Raw genomic sequence first — 22,516 nt, 5'->3', positions numbered from 1 at the left:
TCTCCCCGAAACAGTATGTTCAACACAAAGCCCTTCTCCCGGTAAACGACAGCGACTGCCCGACCTGATCCTCGTGCTTCCTTGAGGATAAAAGTCATCGTGAAGCATCGAGATCAGGCTGTAAGAGAGCGACCTGGGCTCACATGATAGTTTTAGTACTAATAACCGAGAGACATATGAGTGCCTTTCCAATTATTCCCTAATATAACTTTTTTTAAAAGACAAACGCACATACTCGTATATTTAATGCACATTCATCCGTATAAATACACGCATGCATTCCACTTGTGACCTTGGAAAGACTAGACATACGGATCTTAATATTGGACAGCTACTTCCTCTGGCCGGATCTTGCGCTTCGCAGTTCGAAGAATGCAACTCTAGTTTCCTAAGAAGGGCAACCAATTTTAAATTTGATCAAATTTATACAAAATAGTACTAATATTTATGGTGTAAAATAAATATCAATAGATTAATCATGTAAGAGACTTGAATATTAGTATTTTTTTATAAATTTGATCAAACTTGAAACTACTTAACTTCTTGAGAAGCGAGAGTTGCATTCTTTTTAGGACGGAGGGAGTACATGCTTATCGACAATAGTTTGAAGCACATATGAAAGCAGCTGGGATATCTATTCAAGTCGCATTTCTCGCAACAGGTATAAAATTCCAAGCGCAGCAATCCTTGACAAAATGTCATCGTTATATTAGCATACATAGCCAGTAATAACATACTTTAATAACCCGCATCACGCTTAATAACATACCACTATATTTATTTCAAAATGTAAGGCTTTTAAACTTTAGTAAGTCAGACTTCCTTATCTTTGAAAAAGTTTATTGAAAAATACACCAACACCTACAAATCAAAATAGTTTAGTTAAATCAACCACGAAACACGTCTTAATGTAGCGCGTTTATTTTGTGCTGTAGATGTAAATTTGATTAAAGTTGAATAAGTTTGATTTAAGATCAAGTTAGAGAGAAGTACTAATGTACTATGGTGACTCTTCCATGCGGTTCTCGGTTGTCAGTTTGCCAGTTTGGAGAAGTCGAACAAAGCAAGCCAGCACCATCGGGTCGCTTTCAGCAGCCACGCTCCATCAAAGACAACCTGACAAGGCAGGGGAGGTCGCGTACTATACGTACGTACGGTGGGAACCGGCGAGCCACAGAGCAGAGAGGGAGGAGCGTACTGCCGCTGCTAAGTACTCCGTGGAATGCTAGTAAAACCATCCAGACCATGATTGGTTATTCCGATGGCACGTCTGAAACGTCCGTTACTCTCGAGTAGTCGAGTCTCAAGGCTCAAGCTAATGTCATTGTCGTACGTCGTATTGTATTTGTATCTTATCTCATTCAGTCATTCTCTTTCTCTACGGGAGCCATGCATACGTCTGTCTCTCTGTCTGTCTGTCTATATGCTTCCCTGGTAAAGAGTATTGTCGTCAGAACACACAAGTCCTTGTCCCTGTGCGACAGTGACTTCCCTCTGACCTGATCCTCGAGCTTCCTTGAGGACTCCAACAACTCGATCGGTCGGAATCATCAGATGAAAAAGTCATCGTGTGAAGCATCGTGATCATCCATGGAGATGAGAGAGCGATTTTGCCTGCCGATACAATCGGTTGTTTTGCCATACCATCAATTTTTCATCTCTCGTCGGCATGCAAAAGTCCAACTAGATACGAGTTCATCTCCTCCGCTTGCTGGATAAGTTTTACAAATTAAAGTCACAAGCTACAAAGAAATATTCCAACACGCCGTGGCTCCAGCGGCCCTGTGTTTGTTTTTGACCAGGAACAACAACAACCATATACAATTCAAAATGAAGCACCTGCACCTGCAATGAAGTACTACTAGTCCAGCCATGCTCATCCCAGCTCCGAAGCTCATACCACCCATGCAGCCGGCCATGTCCGCTCAGCTCCTCGCTCTCCTCCTCTCCACCTTGATGCTTTCCTCTCCACCCCTGATCGGCGCCGCAGCTCGCGACACCCTGCGCCGGAAATCCTCGATCGCCGTCGAGGACCACGACACTCATACCCTCCGGTCACCGGACGGCACATTCTCCTGCGGCTTCCACCGCGTCTACAAAGACGCCTTCACCTTCTCGGTATGGTACACCGACGACGAGGCGGCCGTGGTCTGGAGCGCCAACCGCGGCACCCCCGTGCACGCCTGGGGCGCCGCCGCCACCCTGCGCAAGGACGGCGCCATGGTGCTCACCGACTACGACGGCACGGTGGTGTGGCAGGCCGACGCCAAGTCCGCCGAGTACGCCCAGCTGCTGGACACTGGCAACCTCGTCCTCAAGAACTCCAGCGGCGACGTCGTCTGGCAGAGCTTCGACTCGCCGACCGACACGTTCCTCCCCACGCAGCGCATCACCGACGCGTCCAAGTTAGTCTCCACCACTGATCAGTTGCATGTTCCCGGCCACTACACCTTCCGTTTCAGCGACCAGTCGATGCTGTCGCTCATATACGATAATGCCAACATGACCAGCGTGTACTGGCCAGATCCTGATTTCATGTACTACGAGAACAACAGAAACTTGTACAACAGTACTAGAATAGCAAGCCTTGATGACTCCGGGGAGATCTTTTCGAGCGACTTTGCTAAGAGTAGTCGTGTGCGTTATGCCTCTGATACGGGCGCTGGGATTAAGAGGAGGCTTAAATTGGATTATGATGGGAATGTTAGGCTCTACAGCTTGAATAATTCAGACAAAAAATGGACAGTTTCATGGATTGCTGAATTCCAACCATGCATGACTCATGGGTTGTGCGGCCCCTATGGAATCTGCCACTACTCGCCCGCACCGACATGTTCTTGCCCGCCTGGCTATAAGATGAGGAACCCAGGTAACTGGACACAAGGTTGCATGCCTATTTTTGATATATCATGCCAAGGGGAACAAAATTTGACTTTTTTGGAACTTCGAAACACTGATTACTGGGGATCTGATCAGCAACGTATTGAAAAAGTGTCAAGAGAAATCTGTCAGAACGTTTGCAGAGATGACTGCACCTGCAAGGGGTTTCAGTATCAGGAAGGAAATGGTACGTGCTATCCAAAATCTCTTCTCTTCAATGGAAGGTCTTTCCCAACGCCCACTGTGCGCACAATGTACATCAAACTCCCATCAAGTTTGGACACATCAAAACTTCAGATTCCGCAGTCCAATGTGCTTGATTCTGCACCACGTAAGCCTGTATGTGGTCCTATAAGCACAATATTCACGGAACAAAATCCCAGTTACTTACATAAGCCTAGTCAGGAGGAGCCAAAATGGTTCTACTTCTATGGGTTTATTGGTGCATTCTTCATTATTGAAGTTTTCTTTTTCACATTTGCATGGTTCTTTGTCTTGAGGAGGGAATTGAAGTCATCACAAGTATGGGCAGCTGAGGAAGGCTACAAGATGATGACCAATCATTTCCGAATGTATAGCTACAGAGAGCTGGCTAAGGCAACTGAAAAATTTGCACATGAGCTTGGATGGGGAGGTACAGGGGTTGCCTATAAAGGCATATTAGACGATGACCGACTGGTGGTTGTAAAAAAGCTGGGAAATATAAGGCACAGCAGAGAAGAATTCAATGATGAGTTGCATGTTATTGCGAGGATCAACCATATGAACCTAGTAAGAATATATGGGTTTTGTTCAGAAAGATCCCACAGGATGTTAGTCCTCGAGTACGCTGAGAAAGGATCGTTGGCACACATATTGTTCAAAAGTAAAATCTCTTTAGAATGGAATCAGAGATTCAACATTGCCTTAGGTGTTGCAAAGGGACTGGCCTATCTTCACCACGAGTGCCTAGAGTGGATCATTCACTGCAACCTGAAGCCTGAGAACATTTTATTGGACCAGGATCTGGAGCCTAAGATCACTGACTTTGGGTTGGCAAAGTTGGTCAACAGATCTGGGGATAATCAAAATGTAACACGAGCACGAGGAACCATAGGTTACATTGCTCCAGAGTGGATATCTGGTTTACCGATAACTGCCAAGGTCGACGTGTACAGCTATGGAGTTGTGCTTCTCGAACTGGTGTCAGGAACACGGGTTTTTGATTTGGTCAAAGGTGAAGATGAGAAGGTGCATGTGATGCTGAAGAAGTTCATCAAGATGCTTTCCTACAGATTGGACAGGGAGGAACCCTTTTGGATAGCAGAGTTTGTGGATTTCAGACTGGGTGGTGAATTCGACTACTCGCAAGCAAAAGCTTTGATCAAGTTGTCTGTCTCGTGCTTGGAGGAAGAGAGGAAGAAAAGGCCAACGATGGAATCGGTAGTGGAGAGCCTTTCAGTTGATTTAGCTGCAACTGCAAATCACTGAAACAGCTATGGTGAAGGAAGTATAGACGTTTTTTTTCTTGATTAGAGGGCACCATGGAATCTCTATGGTATACTGGTATCCTATTGTAAGCACCATACTAATTTTTGCAGTCTTAACTTCCTATTACAGTGCATCGTTCCAAGTTGTGTAGTGATGGAACAGTGCTAATGTATTTCTAGTGGCTTTTGTGTATATTCATAGTGTTGTAATACTGACAAAAACAGAAAGCACATTTGGGGATGCTAGATAGACCAGTAGCCCAGTACTATATTTTTTTGAACATGAAAGTAACAAGATTGAAATAATGAAACAAGATGCACAAACCTGAATGATAAGAAACTGCGCCAGTAGCACCAGGTACCTGCTTAGACACTTCAGTCCGCAAGTGTCTCTCGCGGCCTTCGCTTCTCCAACTGCTCGGTTGTTGGATTTTTCCTGAAAACCAGAAACAGCAGAGAACCCCTTGCGCTGCTTGCAAAACACAAGAAATTGACAGCGAGCCAATGTATGTTAATTGACAGATGCAAAACATGTACGACCGAACAGGCTAGGGGAGAACAGTGAGAAGAGGGAAACCTGAAACAAAGCTTGGGTCTGCTCCTTGGGCCTACGTGCTCATCTGCAGAGAAAAAAAAAATGAGTGTCAAAGAATGCTTAGCAGACACACGACGGGTGTCTACCATACACACACATTGCGCGTGCAATCGCCGAGGTATGACTACTGAGCGGCCGGCCGGCGAGAGTTGTGCCTAACCAGCCGGCGAGATCAGATTTCGGCCCCGTTTAGGTTCATCGCAATTTTTGGATGCGCGTAGGGATCCAAACTAGTGTTGAGACCGGAACGCACGCTGAGCAGCCTTTTTTTTCCAATAGAAAGATCTATTATTTATGTGCCCTCATTCCTTTCTGCTTAGAGAGGGTGCTCAAACGTCGCATCCTCATATCACAAGATGATAAGACATCGAAGAAAACGGCGAACTGTTGATAACAGGCATCACAAAAAAGGCAATGGGGTTCCCAATTCTCATAAGCTGCAAATAAGGGTTCCAAGTCCAGCCAGGCAGCATGACAAACAAAACTTTGGTACCAACTGAGCGAACTTCTTTGATAATACAGAACAGAGAATGAAGTTCATGACTCTAGCAGACCCTAGGGATACAAGAGAGATTCATCAGCTGAAGTTCCACCAGCTTACTCCTCAGCCTCAGCCTCGCCGCTCTTCTTGTTGTTCTTCCTTGAGTACCTCAGGTTCCTCAGGAACTTTGGGTCCATCTAAAACCACAACAAAAGAGACAGTTAATAGACAAACACAGAATAAAACAATATTCGATGGAGCATAAGAAAAACAAACACGCCCAAGGTATAATGTAAATTCAAATGAGCACGACATTGACATCAGAGTATGACTAGAAATAATCTGTACATCACACTAACTAGCACTATACAAACATATTTTTGGATGCAAGGGCGTACATAACCCACACCCATCAAGACGAAACTAGGCCACACATGGGCTAGTTATACCTTATAGCTCCTAAGTGACAAGGCATACCAAGTCACCACCCGACATCTTATCACGACCTTAAAAACTTTTGCATAACATTTGATTTAACATACAAGACTCAAATCAAACAGCATTTCAGCAGCAACGAATTCTGAAAAAAAAAACATCAGGTAATGCAGCTACAAAATTACAAGGGAAATCTGCAATGGTACCAATGTAATGAAACAAGTCTGCAACTGGAGCAACATACAACAAAAATACCTAATCCTGTAGGCATATATTCCACAGGTCAAATTAGCAGTAAACCAGCAATACCATAGGAATAGACAGAATACCAAATTCAGTGTAACCCAAATCATGACTTCTACAGCTGAACATTAAATACTTACAACCAAATAATGAATTTTAAAACAACTAAACTAAGAAACTGCGCAGCAAGCTAGGTGATTTCGGGGCAATAAAGATCGCACACTAGTAGAAAATTACGATTAACTAGCATCATCTGGTGTTGATTGTATCAAGCCATGCTACTAAATCTATTGCGTACCACAAGTCACCACATAACGAATAACATCACGTTGATATCAAAGCCAAAGGATTTATGAAGGCGCGCCGATTTAGAATTCAGATCTAGCATGGCGCATAGGCGAGCATGGAAAGCGAAGCACGTACCCCCTTGGTGGAGGTCTGGCGGTTGCGCTTGGGCTTCTTGATGCCGTTCTTGTGCGCCTTGTACGACTGGTTGTGCGCCGTGTGGTTCTTCGACTTGGCCATCCCGGATCCCTCTTGCTCCTGCTCCTAATCACCTGCGGTTTCGCCAAGAAATCCAGAGATGAACAACCGATTCAGGAGAAAGGGCAAATCAATCAGCGGAAGGGAGCGAGGCAGGATGATTTGGAGCGCGCGCATGAGGAAGACGAGGTGGAAGACCAAGGGTTCTTACCGGCGTCGGGGTGGGTCGGCGGCGGCGTCAGGAAAGCTAGGGTTTCGGAAGTGACGATGCTTCGAGGGCTGCGTTTATATAGAGGAGAGGGCATTTTCGGACGCCCAGTTTCAAACGTGGGCTGGAATTCAGCCCATTTGTAGCCCACCAAAGTGGCGCTCTGCGCAGTCCCATTACTAGCCCACCGAAATGGCTCAACAGCAGAACTGATGGGAGAAGACGCCTGATTTCCAAGCAGAAAAACAACTAAACAAGCTAGACGCTCACCCTCAAGTCCCAATTAGAAAAGAGGACAGCAACAGCATGAGTAAATTATAATTAGTGCCTGGTTGCGAGCTCCGAATCTACCAAGACATATGCCAGCTTCCAGCCGTCCCTGTCACCATAGAGATATAACATAACAAATTCGACAAGTTACTGTCGGCCAATTGGACAATTACATAGAGAAAAATAAAAAAATATTAGCATAAGTAGGCAAGGAAACAGAGTTGTGTTGCTAAACAGCAGGCAACACGGCAGTACGAACACAACCAATAATAGGTCTTCGGTACACATCGCTTTCGTAAAAATGCTTTATTAGCGCTCTGATAGTCTGTAAACTCCAACAAGCTACAGGCACAACCACAATAGAAAAGGAGCAAAATTTATGTATTGCGTTAAACAGGGCCTGGTTCAGAAAAAGATAACTTGGGGGGCATCCAGCCCCCACGTACATAACCATTAGAAGCTAACAACAGCCACAATTGTAGCTCATCACTCATCAGGAGCATCTTCCTACTGGACACAAAAAATTCTAGGCTGCAAAACTAAACGCCATTGTGGATTCTAGATCACTGTTCCTTTATTCTCTATTTCTCTTCTTGTGGATTTTCATTTCACCCGCTTCAAACAGACGCAGCTGCTTCTTGCTGTTTGTTCGCAAAAGCAATGCCCTTCTCAATGCTTCCCTTCAGCTCAGCCTTCAGCGCCTCAAGCGCCTTAGCCTCGTACTCAGTCACTCCCTCGAGGTCAGCGGAAACAACAGATTCAACACCATTCTTCCCCAACTTGACTCTTGATGCAAAGAATGGCAGATCAGTAACCTCAGACTGGATAAATGTGCACTCATAGACATCTGGATCGCCAGCCAGTGCACGGAGAGACGACTCAACAAATCTGGCAGCAGCATAGGCCATGGACAGGGTAGCAGACCCTGCACCAGCCTTGGCCTCCACCACCTCTGTCCCGGCATTCTGTATCCTCTTTGTCAGCTCCTCAATTTCCTCTTTTGTGAAGGTAACAGATGGCCTCATCTTGGACAATAACGGCAATATAGTGATCCCAGCATGACCGCCGACAACTGGGATGTCGACATCAATGAGCTTGAGGTTCTTCTTCTGTGCCACAAATGTGTTGGCCCTGACAACATCCAGGGTGGTAACTCCAAAAAGTTTCTTGGGGTTGTAGACACCCTTCTGCTTCAGAACCTCAGCAGCAATCGGCACTGTGGAGTTCACTGGGTTGCTGATGATATGGATGAACGCGTTTGGGCAATTGTCTGCAACAGCCTCAACAAGTGACTTGACTATGCTCGCGTTGATGTTAAAGAGGTCATCACGAGTCATGCCTGGCTTCCTTGGAACTCCGGCAGGGATGACAACAACATCCACGCCTTTCAAGCAATTTGCCAATTCGGAGGGGCCAGTGAAGTCCAGAACCTGAGCAGGTGTGTTGCAATGGCTGAGATCCGCAGCAACACCCTTGACATTTGCAATATCGTACAGATGCAGCTCTGACACAAGAGGAGACATCTTGATCAAAAGGCCTAGGGGTTGTCCAATCCCACCAGCAGCACCAAGTACGGCCACTTTGTAAGATGCCTGGGGAGATATCTGAGATCCAGATGTCGCTTTCGGCACAATCCTTGAAGCGACAGATGCACGGAGGGATGCATTCCTTCCCAGGAACGACGACTCCAATCCAAAGCTAACAGATGAAGATGATGTCTTTAAACCAGAGTACCTTGTGACACCATGGTTCCTTGGCTTTTGGATCAGCCCAGCCTGAGTGCTAGCTGAGCTGGTAACAGTTGATGCCATGTCTGACTGCAGAAACAAAGTTCTGTTAGATTTATATATACGAGAGAGCAGTAAGTTTTAGAACCAGATGTTAAGTTTTCTCCACAGCAAAAAAGTGGTCACAACGAATAATTGAACGGTGTCATTTGGCTATCAGATGGCACAGTGAAATTCAATCTCCCAACCATCACTAGCTATGTTTCACCGATACACGATACTTGTATGCCGATACGGCAAATCCCCAAAAACCAGGATACACCGATACGTACAGTATATATAAATAAATTATTTATTCATGTTTACCCTCGAAATAAAAATAACAAAATATGCAAAACAGTGATATATCACTCCCTCCGTCCCAAATTATAGATCGTTTTGACTTTATTAGATTCATAGACTTTGTTATGCACTTAGATATATCTCATGTCTTGATGCATAGATATTATCTATGTATCTAGAAAAGCTAATTTGGGAGGGAGGGAGTAGAAAACACAGCATGTCTATTGTCCAGCCGTCCATAAGATTATAAGAAGCAACAGCAACGTTCGGTAGTGCTGGCTGCAGCAGCGCTACTGCAGCCGCAACAGCAACTGCAGCTAGCCAACAGCAATGAATCGAGATATTCTGTAAAACTAGTACAAGTATTGCGGCAATCGCCATAGCAGCTATGCCAATTCTTTTGAAAACCATCTAGTGCCATTTCTATCCACACACACAGATCAGATGCATTAAATCTAACAGCATGAAAGGATGGAGAGGATTGAGATTTGAGAGATACTAACGTTGGCGGGCCGGCTCGGTCTGCACAGTCACGAGTGGGCCGTGGGCGGAGGCGCGGGGTGGGAGACGAGGACCTCGGGGCGAAGGGCAGAGGCGGAGATGCAGCTGTGCAGGGTCGATGCCGCCTACTCGGAGCGCCACTCGCCGGTGGGGAACGGGTTAGGGAGGTGCCCCTAACTCGATTTGGAGCCCTCTAGCGCCGGCGACCTTAGCGGAGGGAGGAGGCGGACGGCGTGGCGGCGTCCAAACCACGGAGGACCTGGTGCTGGTGGAGCCTGGGCCTTCAGCCGTCGGCTGGGCTGCTGGCTGCAGCGTTTTGGGCCGCAGCCGAATAGAACAAACCAGACGAGCAGTCATGTCGATGACAATGGATTACTAAGATGCATGGGGGCACGAAACGGTGTAGTTGGACGTGTGTTGAGTTCGATGGATGCATAGCAGGGATCCAAAACAAAGTGTTAATTTTCGGAATCACAGAAAACAATTTGTGAAAGTAGCAGTTCATCTAAGATCAATCTTACCCATACACTCGAGCAACAGGCACAGAGTATCACGGAACAAGCAGCAGCCCGGATAGGGGAGGGCAAGCAAATCTGAGGCACGATTAAGATTACTGTGTACTAAATCCATGATCAACATCACTATAGTACAGATCCTTAAACAGCTGCCTCTGATGTCAAGTGATATGAATGCCAGCAGTACAAAGCATGCTTCAATACAAAACCAAGGCTATCTGCTACAGGTTGCTCTCTTCATGAAGATAGCCCGCCTGTGAAGAAAACACAGAACAAAAGCAATAGCAGCTGACCAATCTCCGGTCCAATTTTTTTTCCTAAATAAAACAAGTATCAACGCATGCTTCTGCTGAATTTCCTCCTCTAGTAAAAGTATTTGGCCATTTCAATCCTCATCCTGTTGAATTTTCATGGAGTAAAACGTATTCCCGGCTGCAGGGGGAAAAAGACATCGACAGATATATTAACATGATAGTTCTTAGAAATGTGTGGAAATAGAACCACTGCATCTGAAACGGATAAAACATCAGGCAGCAACGAGTAACTTTTTTTTTTCAAGATATTCAAAGGTTAAACTACTTGTGCACAGACCAATAAAAGAATGTTTTCCCAAAGTACAACTAATGTTCCTTAGAACAAATTGTAAAATTGGATTTGCAAACTGAAGCCCATCTAGAGAGAGCACCATGAGCATAGCAGCTGTCATACTGCAGAAAAATAAACAAAATACGGACATTTTATATACTCCAACAACATATATAGGTTGGTTTAGCCTTAAGAACACTCAAAATAGGTTGTTCCACCTACTTCATATTACACTTACCTTATCACTCTATTGTGCCCTAACTATATTGATGCAGTTCTCATAAAGAAATGAGCCTCCAACTTTCTCTCAAGCTCCTCCCCATCCCAACATACTTAAAAAAGAAACAACCAACTTAAGTATGGAGGAAATGAGGGGCCATAGCCATTTCCTCTTACTACTTAATTTGTGAACCAAAGGTGAAACAAATTACATTTCTAACGAAGGAAGTACTTTCCTGAGAAATGTCAGAATTACAAATTAATATAGGTGGTGGCAACACCTAACAAAAGAAGAATGGATATATTTCACACCTAAACTTAAAAAGGTTTTAAACTGAGCAATTCACATAGGAAACCGTAGTTACTACCCATGATACTGAAGAATATAGACATACACCACCTTTTTGAACTGATACAATGAGAACAAATGAAGAAAGCAAAGACAACTATGGACATATTAACCAGAAAACAAATATAGTACTTCTTCCATGGTTATGATCATACCTACTATTGCCAAACTTGATTGTGTCTTTTTCAAATAGTTCATAATAGCGACGAGGTTCAATGCGATTTTCCTGCATAAATAAAGCACACTCAGTAACAATAAAATTCACATAACAGAAGAGTCAAAACATGACCGGTAGATCTGACAAGATTAACACGCATATTACTAGAACACTTACATTAATGAAAGTCCCATTTGTACTATCAAGATCCATCAGATAAGGCCTGTCAAACAAGTCGGCATGATAAAGCATTGCGAATACATTGCGATCAGAGAAGGCATTATACGTATCTAAGAGCAGTGATTGAGTAATAAAACATTGCAAACAATATGATACCTAGGGGTGAAAACAGTTGGGATAAATCCCGAACCGACAGATATCATTTCCATATTATGATACCATTTCTGAATTCTGACCATTCCCGTTTTTATCTAAACAAAAAAGTTTCCTTAATCAACTAATTATATAGTCGTTTTACCCTGTTTGTACTTATTTATATTTCATAAATATGGGAAAATCCCAACCTGGCCGCTTCCGTTTTCTGTATTGTGATATCGTTTCCGATCATTTTCATCCCCAATGATAACCATGTGTAAAAACTAATGAGCATATGTAATTACCTCACTTTCTTTGCCATCATGCCATCTGGTTGCTCCTTCTCCACAAGTCTGAAAAGAAAACAATGACTCCTATATTGAGTTCTCAATAAGGGGTTTTTTATTGTCAATGAAATGACACATTGCTCTCCTACGTCTTTTGAGAAAAAGAGATATAAGTGTAGGCATACCTATATTGAAGAACTGCATGCTGCTTGCTGCAGGAGGGATGATCTGTGGGGATGTCTGCAACTTTCCTTTCTCTTCCAAAAAGGTAGCAGGTCAACCGATGAACATACAGTGGTTCTGTTAAATCAGATACCATAAGAAACATTCAAGTGCAGAATGTGCAAAACAGAAGCATAGGATCACAATGAAAAGCATGTCACTTCTTCAGTATTCCACACATCAATTGTAGACAAGTATGATTTTGCAGGGTTCTCAGAAAATTGGGAAAAGCCAACTGATTTCATATGGTTTTTGTGTTCTACATTACTTTAAGCTCCAGGTAAAAAAGCCTAGAACCCTACATACAACACAAAAGGGGGAAGAAAATGGCTCTAAGTCATGCAGGAGCAGATACAGATGGCCTTCGGAGCTGGTTGGGTGCATACCAGAGCTCAAATCCAGTTTTCTGACAACATGCAGGTATGTTGGTCATTTGACCCATTGCTACTACATTAGCAATGATATTGTTCAAAGGTAAGTAAAACAAAATTGAGCTCATTCACTCCAATTTAAAAACCAAATGTAATGAGATATCTGTTGTGAACCGATTCACTGCAAATCTTTATTCATTCACGAAGACAACAAGTTGTATTTGACAGATACAGCGCATGCTACTACAAGGAGCCCTTCTAATATCCCAGGAAGAGGACAATACTGAAGTTCAAGCAACCTTATGTTATCATAATGTCATAACTCGACAAGTCCACAGGTTTGCCTGTGCCCTATTTAAAGAGATAATTCCCTATTTGACACTAGAAAAATTACTCATTCCTTTCTTGACCCTTAAAAAATTTCCGTTCCCTATTTGACACCGCGTTCAACTTTCATTCCTTATATGACACTCTATTGGATTTTCCATCCGAGAACTGTTAAATGCCTGGCGAAAAGACGATTTTGCCCATGTGGACCCCACCACCCTTCTCCCTCCGCATTTAACGGTTCTTGAATGGAAAATCCAACAGAGTGTCATATAAGGAATGAAAGTTGAACTCGGTGTCAAATAGGGACCGGAAATTTTTTGAGGGCCAAGAAAGGAACGAGTAAATTTTCTAGTGTCAAATAGGGAATGGACTGAAAAGGTCAAGAACTTTCTGAAATTGCTAGTACAGAAAAGTTCGTTCTCTGTTACACACCTCTTTTGCCATGGTTACACCAATTGTAACCAAAACCAACTTTTCCTTTGCTTAAATTTGGGAAAGAAATTAAATAATTATTATAAAAGTCCATAAGTGGATAATTGCCATGCTTAGGTGATACAGTAGACATAACATGTAAGTGAACATGGTCCTGGGATTTTGTGGCAATCCATGGTGAACAAAGATATTTTTTTGCTAGTGCAGCTGCTGGGTTCATCCGAGGAAAATAGCTATATGACACCATAGGATATTAAATGCCTAAATGTGAGTATGCTCTTTCTACCTATTTTAGAAAAAACTATCGAACTAACATAAACCATGACATAATGCAAAAATATTACTCATACATGGAGTAAACAAGTCAAGAACAACTACCATTCAGTGGTTCTCCACCCTTAAACACATAGAGCCTCCATCTAATCTCTGACATGCGAGCCTCTTGGGGCTCTGTATATAATAGATTTACACCTGAAGTAGGAACAAAGTGTCATCACCAAGGGTAATGCAGTATGCTCACAGCACCACAAGCACACACAATTAGCTGCATCTTAATGGTTTCACCATTACAACAATCGTATACCTATGTTCATATAAATAATTAAATAAATTATGATAAGATACAATAGCTAAGCACCTGCAACTCTGTTGGTCTCCTCAGCAAGCTTTCCAGACAACTCAAAGGATGGCTTTTGCTGCAAAACAAGGGGCGTGGGGAAGGTTTCAAATCACCGTACAGAAAATGGCAAGTATTTTATATTTAAGGAAACAACAAACATCACATAAATGGAAATGTTGCGATATTCTTCAGATAGATAAATTGCTATCATAATCATCTACAATATTCGTCATGGATCATGCACCACCTTTTCTTTTGCTTCAAGAGCTTCTGCGGTAGAGTTCATTCTTGCCAAAGCATCAGGATCTCCACTCCTGAGCAAAACAGGAAGAGTTCACCATTACCAAATGCGAAGCATATATAAAAGTGAGAACCTTGCATATAGTAATAATAACATGCTACCAACAGCAGGATTGAAAATCGACAGGACAACATTATCTAATAGCAAGATTAAAAAAAGGGCTAAATTCATCAATCTCACTTTAGCAATGAGAGGGTGAACAAAAGACAATGATCTGTCATTGCTAAATAAAGAGCTAGAGAAACCACAGAGTGTTGATTGCCTCCATTATGATTGTGTTTAGTGTTCCCTGTTTTCTTTTTGAGTGGGAAGATAACTGGCTAGAAAAAAGAAATGTCTCCTCAATTTTGAGCATGAAAAATTGTAGATCCATAGCTGTTTTTGCAAAAATATATATATATATATATATATATATTGTTCATCTACAACATAAACTTAAAATTTGCAGCAAACAATGCTTCTATTAAGGATTTCAAATGTCATAAGAGTTATGGTGCTAAGGGAACACGAAAGAGGTTAGTGTTGACTACTGAGCACTGACCTGGATGCTTCACCTCCTCTAGAGTTGATATCCTGAAATGAAACATAATGACTGTCAGATTGCAATTTACCAGCCCCATTATGATTAGCAGTGAGAGTGTGAGGACTACTGATTGCACAATCTACAATTATAATAGTTCAAAATTGATGGCATTGAAATCAATTTTCTGACTTTGTACTTATTTGGGTGGAGACAATAAATCTGCCAGTTGTATCGGAAAACAATCATGCATAGCCAAGTAGATATGGAGAAACAGAGATTTAAAGTGAAGGGCCAGATATCACCAGACACCTCAGTACGTGTTCCACTTCTGGGCACCCTTGGTGATGGATGGGATTCATGCCTGCCCCGATGCCTGTGCTCATCTGGAGATGCTGATCGACCACGCCTAGATGACCTTCCTGATCCTCCATTGCTCTCCTCCCAATCTGACAGTTTCTCTCTGGTTGAATCCCTTTTGTCACTACGGTCCACCCTTTGCTCCCTTGAAGAAGCAGCTTTCCAGTCATCGCGATCAAGCCTTCCACCTCTTGAATCCTGCCTATCATCATCCCGGCTCGATAATGTCTCCTTTGAAGCACCAGACCTATCATCCCTTCCAGCCCTTCTATCTCTTGAATGATCCTTTCCATCATCTCGATCAGACTTCTTATCTTTTGCAGTACCTTTGGCATCTTCCCGCTCTGCCTTCCTATCCCTAGATGCATCCCTCCCTTCATCATGCTCCCTGTGCTTGCCTCCAGATTCCCTCTCTTCCCTATGAGAGGACTTGCGGCGGTCACCATTGGTTACCTGCGCTGCCTCCCGCTCCACCTTCCTGTCCCTCGAAGTATCCCTCCCCTCATCAGGCTCCCTGTGCCTCCCTGTGTCCCGCTCCTCCCTATGACTGGACTTCCGGCGATCACTGTCAGTTACCTGGGTGGCCTCCCGCTCACCCTGGCCTCTCCTCAGCCTCTTGGTGCGCGGCGATGGCGACCTAGAGCCGCGCCTCCTGGCAGGCGACGATGATCGTGACTGCTCCCGCGCGTGTTTCGGCGACCTGACCCGCTGGTCCTTCGCCCTCTCCCTCGGAGGCGACCTATCCTTCTCCTTGTGCGACAGGCTGGCCTTCGCAGGAGACCGCGGCGACCTTGCACGCTCCTTCGCCTTCTCTTTCGGAGGCGACCTCTCCCTGTCCCTGTGCGACGCGCCTGGCTTCGCATGAGGGGACCGTGCCCTAGCCGGCGAACTCTTCCTCCGCTCAGAGGGGCTCCGCCTGCGTGGCGGCGTGCCCCTCCGCTCCCTGTCTCCGGCCGGGGAACGCGATCTCCTGGTGTGCTCCTCCCTCCGCCTCTCCACCGCCGAAGCCATTCCAGACCTGGAGCAACACATTTTCACACCGTCGATTCAGAATGCGAGATAAGCACCGAGGAATAGCGCGAGGGTTTCGGCCCGGCACTTGTGAGAAATGACGGAGGGGGAGGGGGGAACTTACCAGAGACGGCGGCGGCGGCGGAATGGGCTAGATGCTACCTCCGCCCTCGGCAGCGGCGGCGGCGGCGGGGCTGCTGCGGGCCTGCGGCTGCTCCGTCCCGACCTCTACCGCCGATTTCTCTCTGCTTCAATCGAGATGGTTCGATGGGGGTGGGGGAAACACCTGAAAGCCTCTCTGCCAAATCCGATAGATGATGGGCTTCGTTTGGGCCAAGCTCAAGGCCCATCTCTTTCCTGTGAAGAAGAAATTAGAAAACGATCGGTTCACGGAAAAAAGATAAACCAACGGCTTCGGTCTGGCTTTTTCGGTTCGCCGTTCTAAGTTGTACCCAAAACTCCGTCCAGTAATTATAAATTTTTCAGAATTCAGAAGTTGCTAGCTGATTAAAAGTCACAGAGATCAGGAGTTGCAAGCTGATTAAAAGTTACAAAGATCAGAAGTTGCAAGCTGTCGATGGAGTTGAATTGGTGTTCTTCTTGATCAACCACCATGACTCCATGACATCCCCAATAAGATAACGGCACCGGATAATGTATGTGGTATAGAAAGGCCTTTCAAGATGTCAGAGTTACCATTGTAGTCGATATGAGAATTTAGAATATGGTTTCTAATGAGCATTGTTTTGGTGCTGTAGTTTCTTTCTCTAAGCAATGTATGTGGTCCAGTGAGGTATATCCTTATTTGTGAGATTTTCTTAAAAAAAATTCTGGACTGCATTTTCTTTGAAATCGTTACCTTACGTAGCAATATTAATATCCAAATTGTCTCTCCCCATGCTTAATGTAGTATGTGGTTTCGGATGAATTGACGCAATATTTTTTCATCTACTAATGTGAAAAAAGTTTTACTGCAAGATTGTTACTCTCGTAGTAACGAAAACGGGCAGCTGCTCATGTGATTTGATGACATTTGTGTAGAGCCATGTTATGGTTCAAACTTCAAACAAATAACACGTGTATATATCTACTATAAATATACAATTATTATTTATTCGATTTTTAATAAATTAATATTTTTTACTGGATTTTGAAAACACGTAAGTGTCGCACATGCACTTTACTAGTTTCTAAAATGAGTAGGTTGGAATATCAAGAAAAAATACATTACAACCCTTGTAAAGGAGTTGGCCCCACTCACCGCTCGTACATGTGGCCACCGCCGCTTCTTGCCACTTGCCCGCATGTCTCCGCCGGTCCACAACCTAGCAGGAGCGCTAGAGCACCGCCACAACCATTCCTAACGTCCCCGCAGACCTTGCATGGCAGAACCTCCCAAATAAAATCAGTTTGAGTGCGCTATCCATCATCTTAATGGTTAATCTACACTGTCTTATGAGTGATAGAGAGTTCAACACACACAATGGAAAATAATCTTGAATCCAAATACGAGTAAAGAACAACACATCAAACCCATCGATATATTTTCATAGGGGAGCAATGCCAACTGAAATAACAACCCTGGTGACTATGGGTATATACATACCAAACTCTAGTATGCAAGATTTTTGACTATTGAGATTGTTTATAAAAAAAAAGAGCTTATTATAAGTGCATCTTTACTTTTAATATTTTATCTCAGGTTTAACACTTAGCAATTATCAACTAGATTTGCATGAATAAATCTAGACCAAGTATGGTATAGGCGCTAGAATCGCGTACATCTATCTAATCAGGTAAAGAATGTGACATCCCCGTTTACATCCCCTAATTAACCCTTAACACGTGTGGGACATTCTATACGAGCAAATCTATGTACTCCACAACGAGTACAGACGTTTGTCAGGTTCGAGAGCTCTATATGACTGCGCCTCACTACAAGTGTGAGTAACTCGCCTAAGATATGGGTTACGTAATGTGGTTTACAACTGTTGTGGCATCTTCGTCTTCGTCGCTTACATGATTGGTTCTGTTGCACTGGACTCGTGTGTTTGTGATTAGTTCTAGTAGTCAGAACTAGTAGTCACAAAATATAACAAATACGCCCGTACGTTGCAACGGGTAGAAAAAAATCTACCCCTTGCTTAACAAACATGACCAAACACACATGAGGATGACTTGATTTATAATCCATGCTAATTATTATAAAAAACAGTTTTCAAATTTGTGCACAAACTATGTTTATTAATATTAGCTGAATATGATCAAAGAAAAAACGGAAGCCAATTTTGGCACGATCACGATCCTAGGTAATATTATTTTTCTTTGAGAAATATAGGATCCTCATGTACCGTAGAATCATAAGTTCATATCTTGTGTAAATATAGATAAAACAAAACAATGAAAAATGACGTGTCCCCAATCTCATATCATGCTTCATATTGTTGAAAATGAACATATTATCTATAAATACATTTCAATCTGAATCCGATGAGTTATACAAAGGATTCTTCATGGCGATGGAATTCTTATTCGGAGTGTTGCGTCGCATCTCACACTGTGCTTTTTCACAGTTTTCTCTTTGCATGTTTTTTCTCAGATGTTATTTTTGCATAGAGAAACCTCTGACGATCACGTATCGCCTGCCTCTGCTTGGGTTTTAAATTTGCATAACGTGCCCTAGCATTTGCATGTCTTGCAACAATTTGCTCGGACATGGATTGTAGTTTTTCTTGCACAAACTGCTCTAATCCCATCTGGCCATAGAGTTCGACATCAATAAGGTTGGCCATAACCTTCATTTGCTGACGAGCTTCATGGCATTTTTTTAGTAATTCATCCTTTCGCTCGTGAGATATTCGCGCATACCTATTTCTTTCTCGTTGCCTCTTACGTTCTTTAGGGTCAGTGAGTAGTGGCTGGTCGCTCGATGTCATCGACCCTCTTCCATTTCTAATGTTGCCACTGTTTGTGCTGGTGGTTATGCTTAGATCTATATTTGGAGCGTGGTCCTCGGATTAGAAACAATCTGCAAAAAAAAAATGCTCGTGGTTGACCAATATTGTCAGAAACAAAATGTTATGCAAACATTATCTAGAAATCTATCCAAGTGAGTAGGAAAGTTCTAGAAAACTAGTGAGTAGGAAAGTTCTAGAAAACTATAAGCCCACCGAGTTTCTTAGCCCTTGTCTTTTTCTTTGAAAATTGAGGCTGCTAATACTACACGCCGATGATTTTCCTAACTTCTCAAGAGGGCCCAAGCGAAAGGGTATTTTCTATTGATTTTTTTTACAAGCAAAACATCCTTAGGCAAAGGATGATCCAACATGATTTGTACTCACTCCGCATCGTTTATTCGTTTATTCGATGCCCACGAGTCAAAGAATAAGGTGTCAAAATACTTGACGCTAGAGTTCTACGCGTATCTGGTTCTCCATCTTTGCCCCTCTTAGACTATGTCCAACATTCTCACTTAATTAGCCCCATAAAATTCGTCTCTATATTTTCAATGGTTACATTGTTACAGTCTATATATCTCTGAAGGGTTGTTATTTTAACTGTTAAAATTCAAACAAGAAAACTAGCAATCAGCTTGAACCGGCATGGTTCGTACAACAAAGTAAATCACACAACTTGTTTGTTCAAAGAAGACCACATCACCTAACTAAGCGTAATTTAATTATTTGGCTCAAAGAAGGCCCTAGCGCATCCCAGCCCAATTGCAAATGTAGCAATCAGCCTGAACAGGTATTTCATTGAACAACTAAAGTGCATGCAGTAGTAGCACTGACCACGGAGCAGCACCAAGCTAACACCTCCGACACCGAGCAAGCAAATCACACCAGAACATCAGATCAACACATCGTGGCATAAAAAGGAGCTTAGAACAAACATCAGAATCGGACATGCTAGGCAGGCCACGACCAAGGATGACGTGCGGCGACGGAGTAGCAAGGCCCGAGGCCGAAGATGGCCGGCGCTCACCTGCCCTTTTGACAACACGCGGACGGTGGAGTGCGGCTGTGAGCGCTTCTCACCGCTGTCGTGCTGGTGCGTGGGAGGATGCCAGCAGGGCCGGAAATCACACAGCTGGGCGACGGTGCGCGGGAGGGCGGGAACGGGGCTGGGCACCTGGCGATCGGTTCGGCACGCTGAACAGTAGAAGACGGATGAGACGACGATGGTGCTCTCGAAGATGAGTAGGCCGCCCTCCGTGTGGACCTTTGCGTTGCGCTTTTGACGAGCGCAAGTGAGTCAAGGGATGGCCCCTGCAGCTGGTCCTTCGTCACACGACGAGCAATCCGACAAGACAGAGATGGCGACGGTGTAGATTGATGTTGAGTAGTCAACATCTACTTCGGTGATACGGTGATTTGATTACGTTAGGATGACGTAAGGTCATGTACTCGGTTTTATAAATGTAGAGTGACGCTCCTTGCCTCCTTAGCATGCACGCGAAGAGCTCGACTCCAGCCCTGTCTGTATACGCTTTTCTGGAACTCGCTTATCTGGCAAGTAAGCTTATCTGATAAGTCTGCTGCCTGGAGAATCTGCTGTCTGAATAAGCAGGGTGTTTGGCAATCCTGATTATTTTGTGTTGATTGTCTGTCCAGGTTGGTAAATTGACCTGAATGCCCCTAAGGTTGATAATAGCTCATTTTTATTGTGAATCTGAGGAGAAGACAATAATTCTAATGCCTTTGGAGTTTGTTAAATAGAAATTACATTACAATAATATGAAATTCATATGATAGATTGGTCTAGTATGGAAACATCCATCATGGGTACAACAACGAATCACGAAACCATAGCGACAGCAATAGCATCAAACAATGCACCCATATCAATGTCATCTCCTAAAGCACCACCACCACCATCTGTGCTAGGTTTGGTTGGATTACCATCATCTTCCTCAAAATCCTCTTCAAAATGCACGTCATGTACGGTACTATCTCTGATGAAATTGTGAAGGGCCATACAAGCAACTATAATTTTCGACTGCTTGTTAACCGGATAACTAGGCAAATTCAAGAGAATGCGCCACTTCATCTTTAGAACTCCAAATGATTGCTCAATCACATTTCTAAGGGATGAATGTGCATGATTAAACACTTCTTTCAATCCTACCGGATGCTGACCATGCTGCCATTCAGAAACATGATACATCTGTCCTTGTAGGGTGCAAGAAAACATTTTCTATTAGGATATCCAGAGTCAACAAGATAGTACTTGCCTGCATGTTATATTTATATGTTATATCACAATGAGCAAATATTCCCTGAAAAATAAATTGCAACATAACTCGTCCTTACCATCGGGAGGATGTGGAAATTGATCCTTGTATGTATGTGAGAAGCGTGTCCAATAATACACGAGTATCATGGACAAAACCAGGCCAACCAGTGACAGCAAATGTGAACCACATATCAAAGTCACATACCGCCATGACATTTTGTGAAGGATACCTATGCCGACCAATGTATTTCGGTTGATCAGCTAATGGCACAGTTACGGGTATATGGGTACCATCTATTGCTCCTATGCAATCTTTGAAATGAGGCCAAAACCTTGCTTCTTGTAGTTTAGGATGAATAGTAGAAAATTGTGGATCCTTAGGCCTCACAATGTCAACAGCTAATCTCATGATAGATTCAAGAACCTCTTCAAATTTTCTACTCACAGTTTCTAATGAGCGATGGAAATTATTCTTGCATTGCCTAAAAGATTGAGGTGCACCACAAGCCCATAGAAACATTCCTAGTGCTTCCTTGCTACAAAATTGTCTACTTGATCTCAATCCATAATCTTGCACCAAAGTGTCATGAAGGCTTAAGAAACCTGACCTCCTCATTCTGAACATGTTAAAGCACTCCACTGGATCTTGTAGTTGTAACTCAACCCACTGTATTCCAGTCATCCTTGCTATCGTAGTAGTAATCTTCTTCTTATTCATACCAGATGATACCATGTAGTCCAGACCAAGCATTGCCACTATGTAATCATCATCAGTGTCATCAGATTCATCAATATCCATGGTATGAACAGAATCACTGTTGCCTTCACATTCACTAGTTGCACTAGAGGTACTCATCAAAATAAATGCAAGCCTGTTAAAAAGCACTAACCAAGTCATCAGATGAATTTTTATTGTTACAACACAACTAATAGAAGGTTCATAGTCTCACACAGCATACTTAGAAAATTGAAATTATGTCTCACACAACATAAGAGAAATGAAAGAGAAATGGCACACTAATGCAACACCCTAGTACTTCTTCCTTATCTCCCA

At 43.4% G+C, this 22,516-nt stretch overlaps 4 protein-coding genes across 5 annotated transcripts; 1 reads left to right on the top strand and 3 right to left on the bottom strand.

Moving 5' to 3' along the window:
- Positions 1–1,581: 1,581 nt before the first annotated feature.
- On the top strand, positions 1,582–4,599 carry LOC117850290 (putative receptor protein kinase ZmPK1). The gene has a single exon (XM_034732118.2). The coding sequence runs from the start codon at positions 1,873–1,875 to the stop codon at positions 4,348–4,350; it is 2,478 nt and encodes an 825-aa protein (XP_034588009.1). The 5' UTR covers positions 1,582–1,872; the 3' UTR covers positions 4,351–4,599.
- A 745-nt stretch (positions 4,600–5,344) lies between these two features.
- LOC140222380 (large ribosomal subunit protein eL29z-like) lies at positions 5,345–6,948 on the bottom strand. The gene is made up of 3 exons (XM_072292822.1): positions 6,798–6,948; positions 6,527–6,660; positions 5,345–5,622 (listed from the first exon to the last, which is right to left on the bottom strand). Exons 2-3 carry the CDS (start codon positions 6,626–6,628, stop codon positions 5,542–5,544), a joined length of 183 nt encoding a protein of 60 aa, XP_072148923.1. The 5' UTR covers positions 6,629–6,660; positions 6,798–6,948; the 3' UTR covers positions 5,345–5,541.
- Positions 6,949–7,424: 476 nt separating this feature from the next.
- LOC117848209 (malate dehydrogenase, chloroplastic) lies at positions 7,425–10,068 on the bottom strand. The gene is made up of 2 exons (XM_034729540.2): positions 9,637–10,068; positions 7,425–8,881 (listed from the first exon to the last, which is right to left on the bottom strand). Exon 2 carries the CDS (start codon positions 8,873–8,875, stop codon positions 7,682–7,684), a length of 1,194 nt encoding a protein of 397 aa, XP_034585431.1. The 5' UTR covers positions 8,876–8,881; positions 9,637–10,068; the 3' UTR covers positions 7,425–7,681.
- Positions 10,069–10,216: 148 nt separating this feature from the next.
- LOC117848207 (uncharacterized) lies at positions 10,217–16,506 on the bottom strand. Of its 2 annotated transcripts, XM_034729538.2 has the most exons (11): positions 16,352–16,506; positions 15,169–16,234; positions 14,878–14,909; positions 14,283–14,349; positions 14,054–14,111; positions 13,795–13,887; positions 12,247–12,361; positions 12,080–12,127; positions 11,637–11,682; positions 11,458–11,528; positions 10,217–10,581 (listed from the first exon to the last, which is right to left on the bottom strand). In XM_034729538.2, the coding sequence occupies exons 2-11, from the start codon at positions 16,225–16,227 to the stop codon at positions 10,542–10,544; spliced, it is 1,629 nt and encodes a 542-aa protein (XP_034585429.1). In that variant the 5' UTR covers positions 16,228–16,234; positions 16,352–16,506; the 3' UTR covers positions 10,217–10,541. The 2 variants fall into 2 exon arrangements, with proteins under 2 accessions (XP_034585429.1, XP_034585430.1); XM_034729539.2 differs by lacking the exon at positions 13,795–13,887.
- Between the last annotated feature and the right edge of the window lie 6,010 nt (positions 16,507–22,516).

The sequence above is a fragment of the Setaria viridis genome, chromosome 3 (genome assembly GCF_005286985.2).
Source record: "Setaria viridis chromosome 3, Setaria_viridis_v4.0, whole genome shotgun sequence".
Lineage (NCBI taxonomy): Eukaryota > Viridiplantae > Streptophyta > Magnoliopsida > Poales > Poaceae > Setaria > Setaria viridis.
Note: the sequence above shows the minus strand (reverse complement) of the source record. Positions and strands in the feature narration are given on the sequence as shown.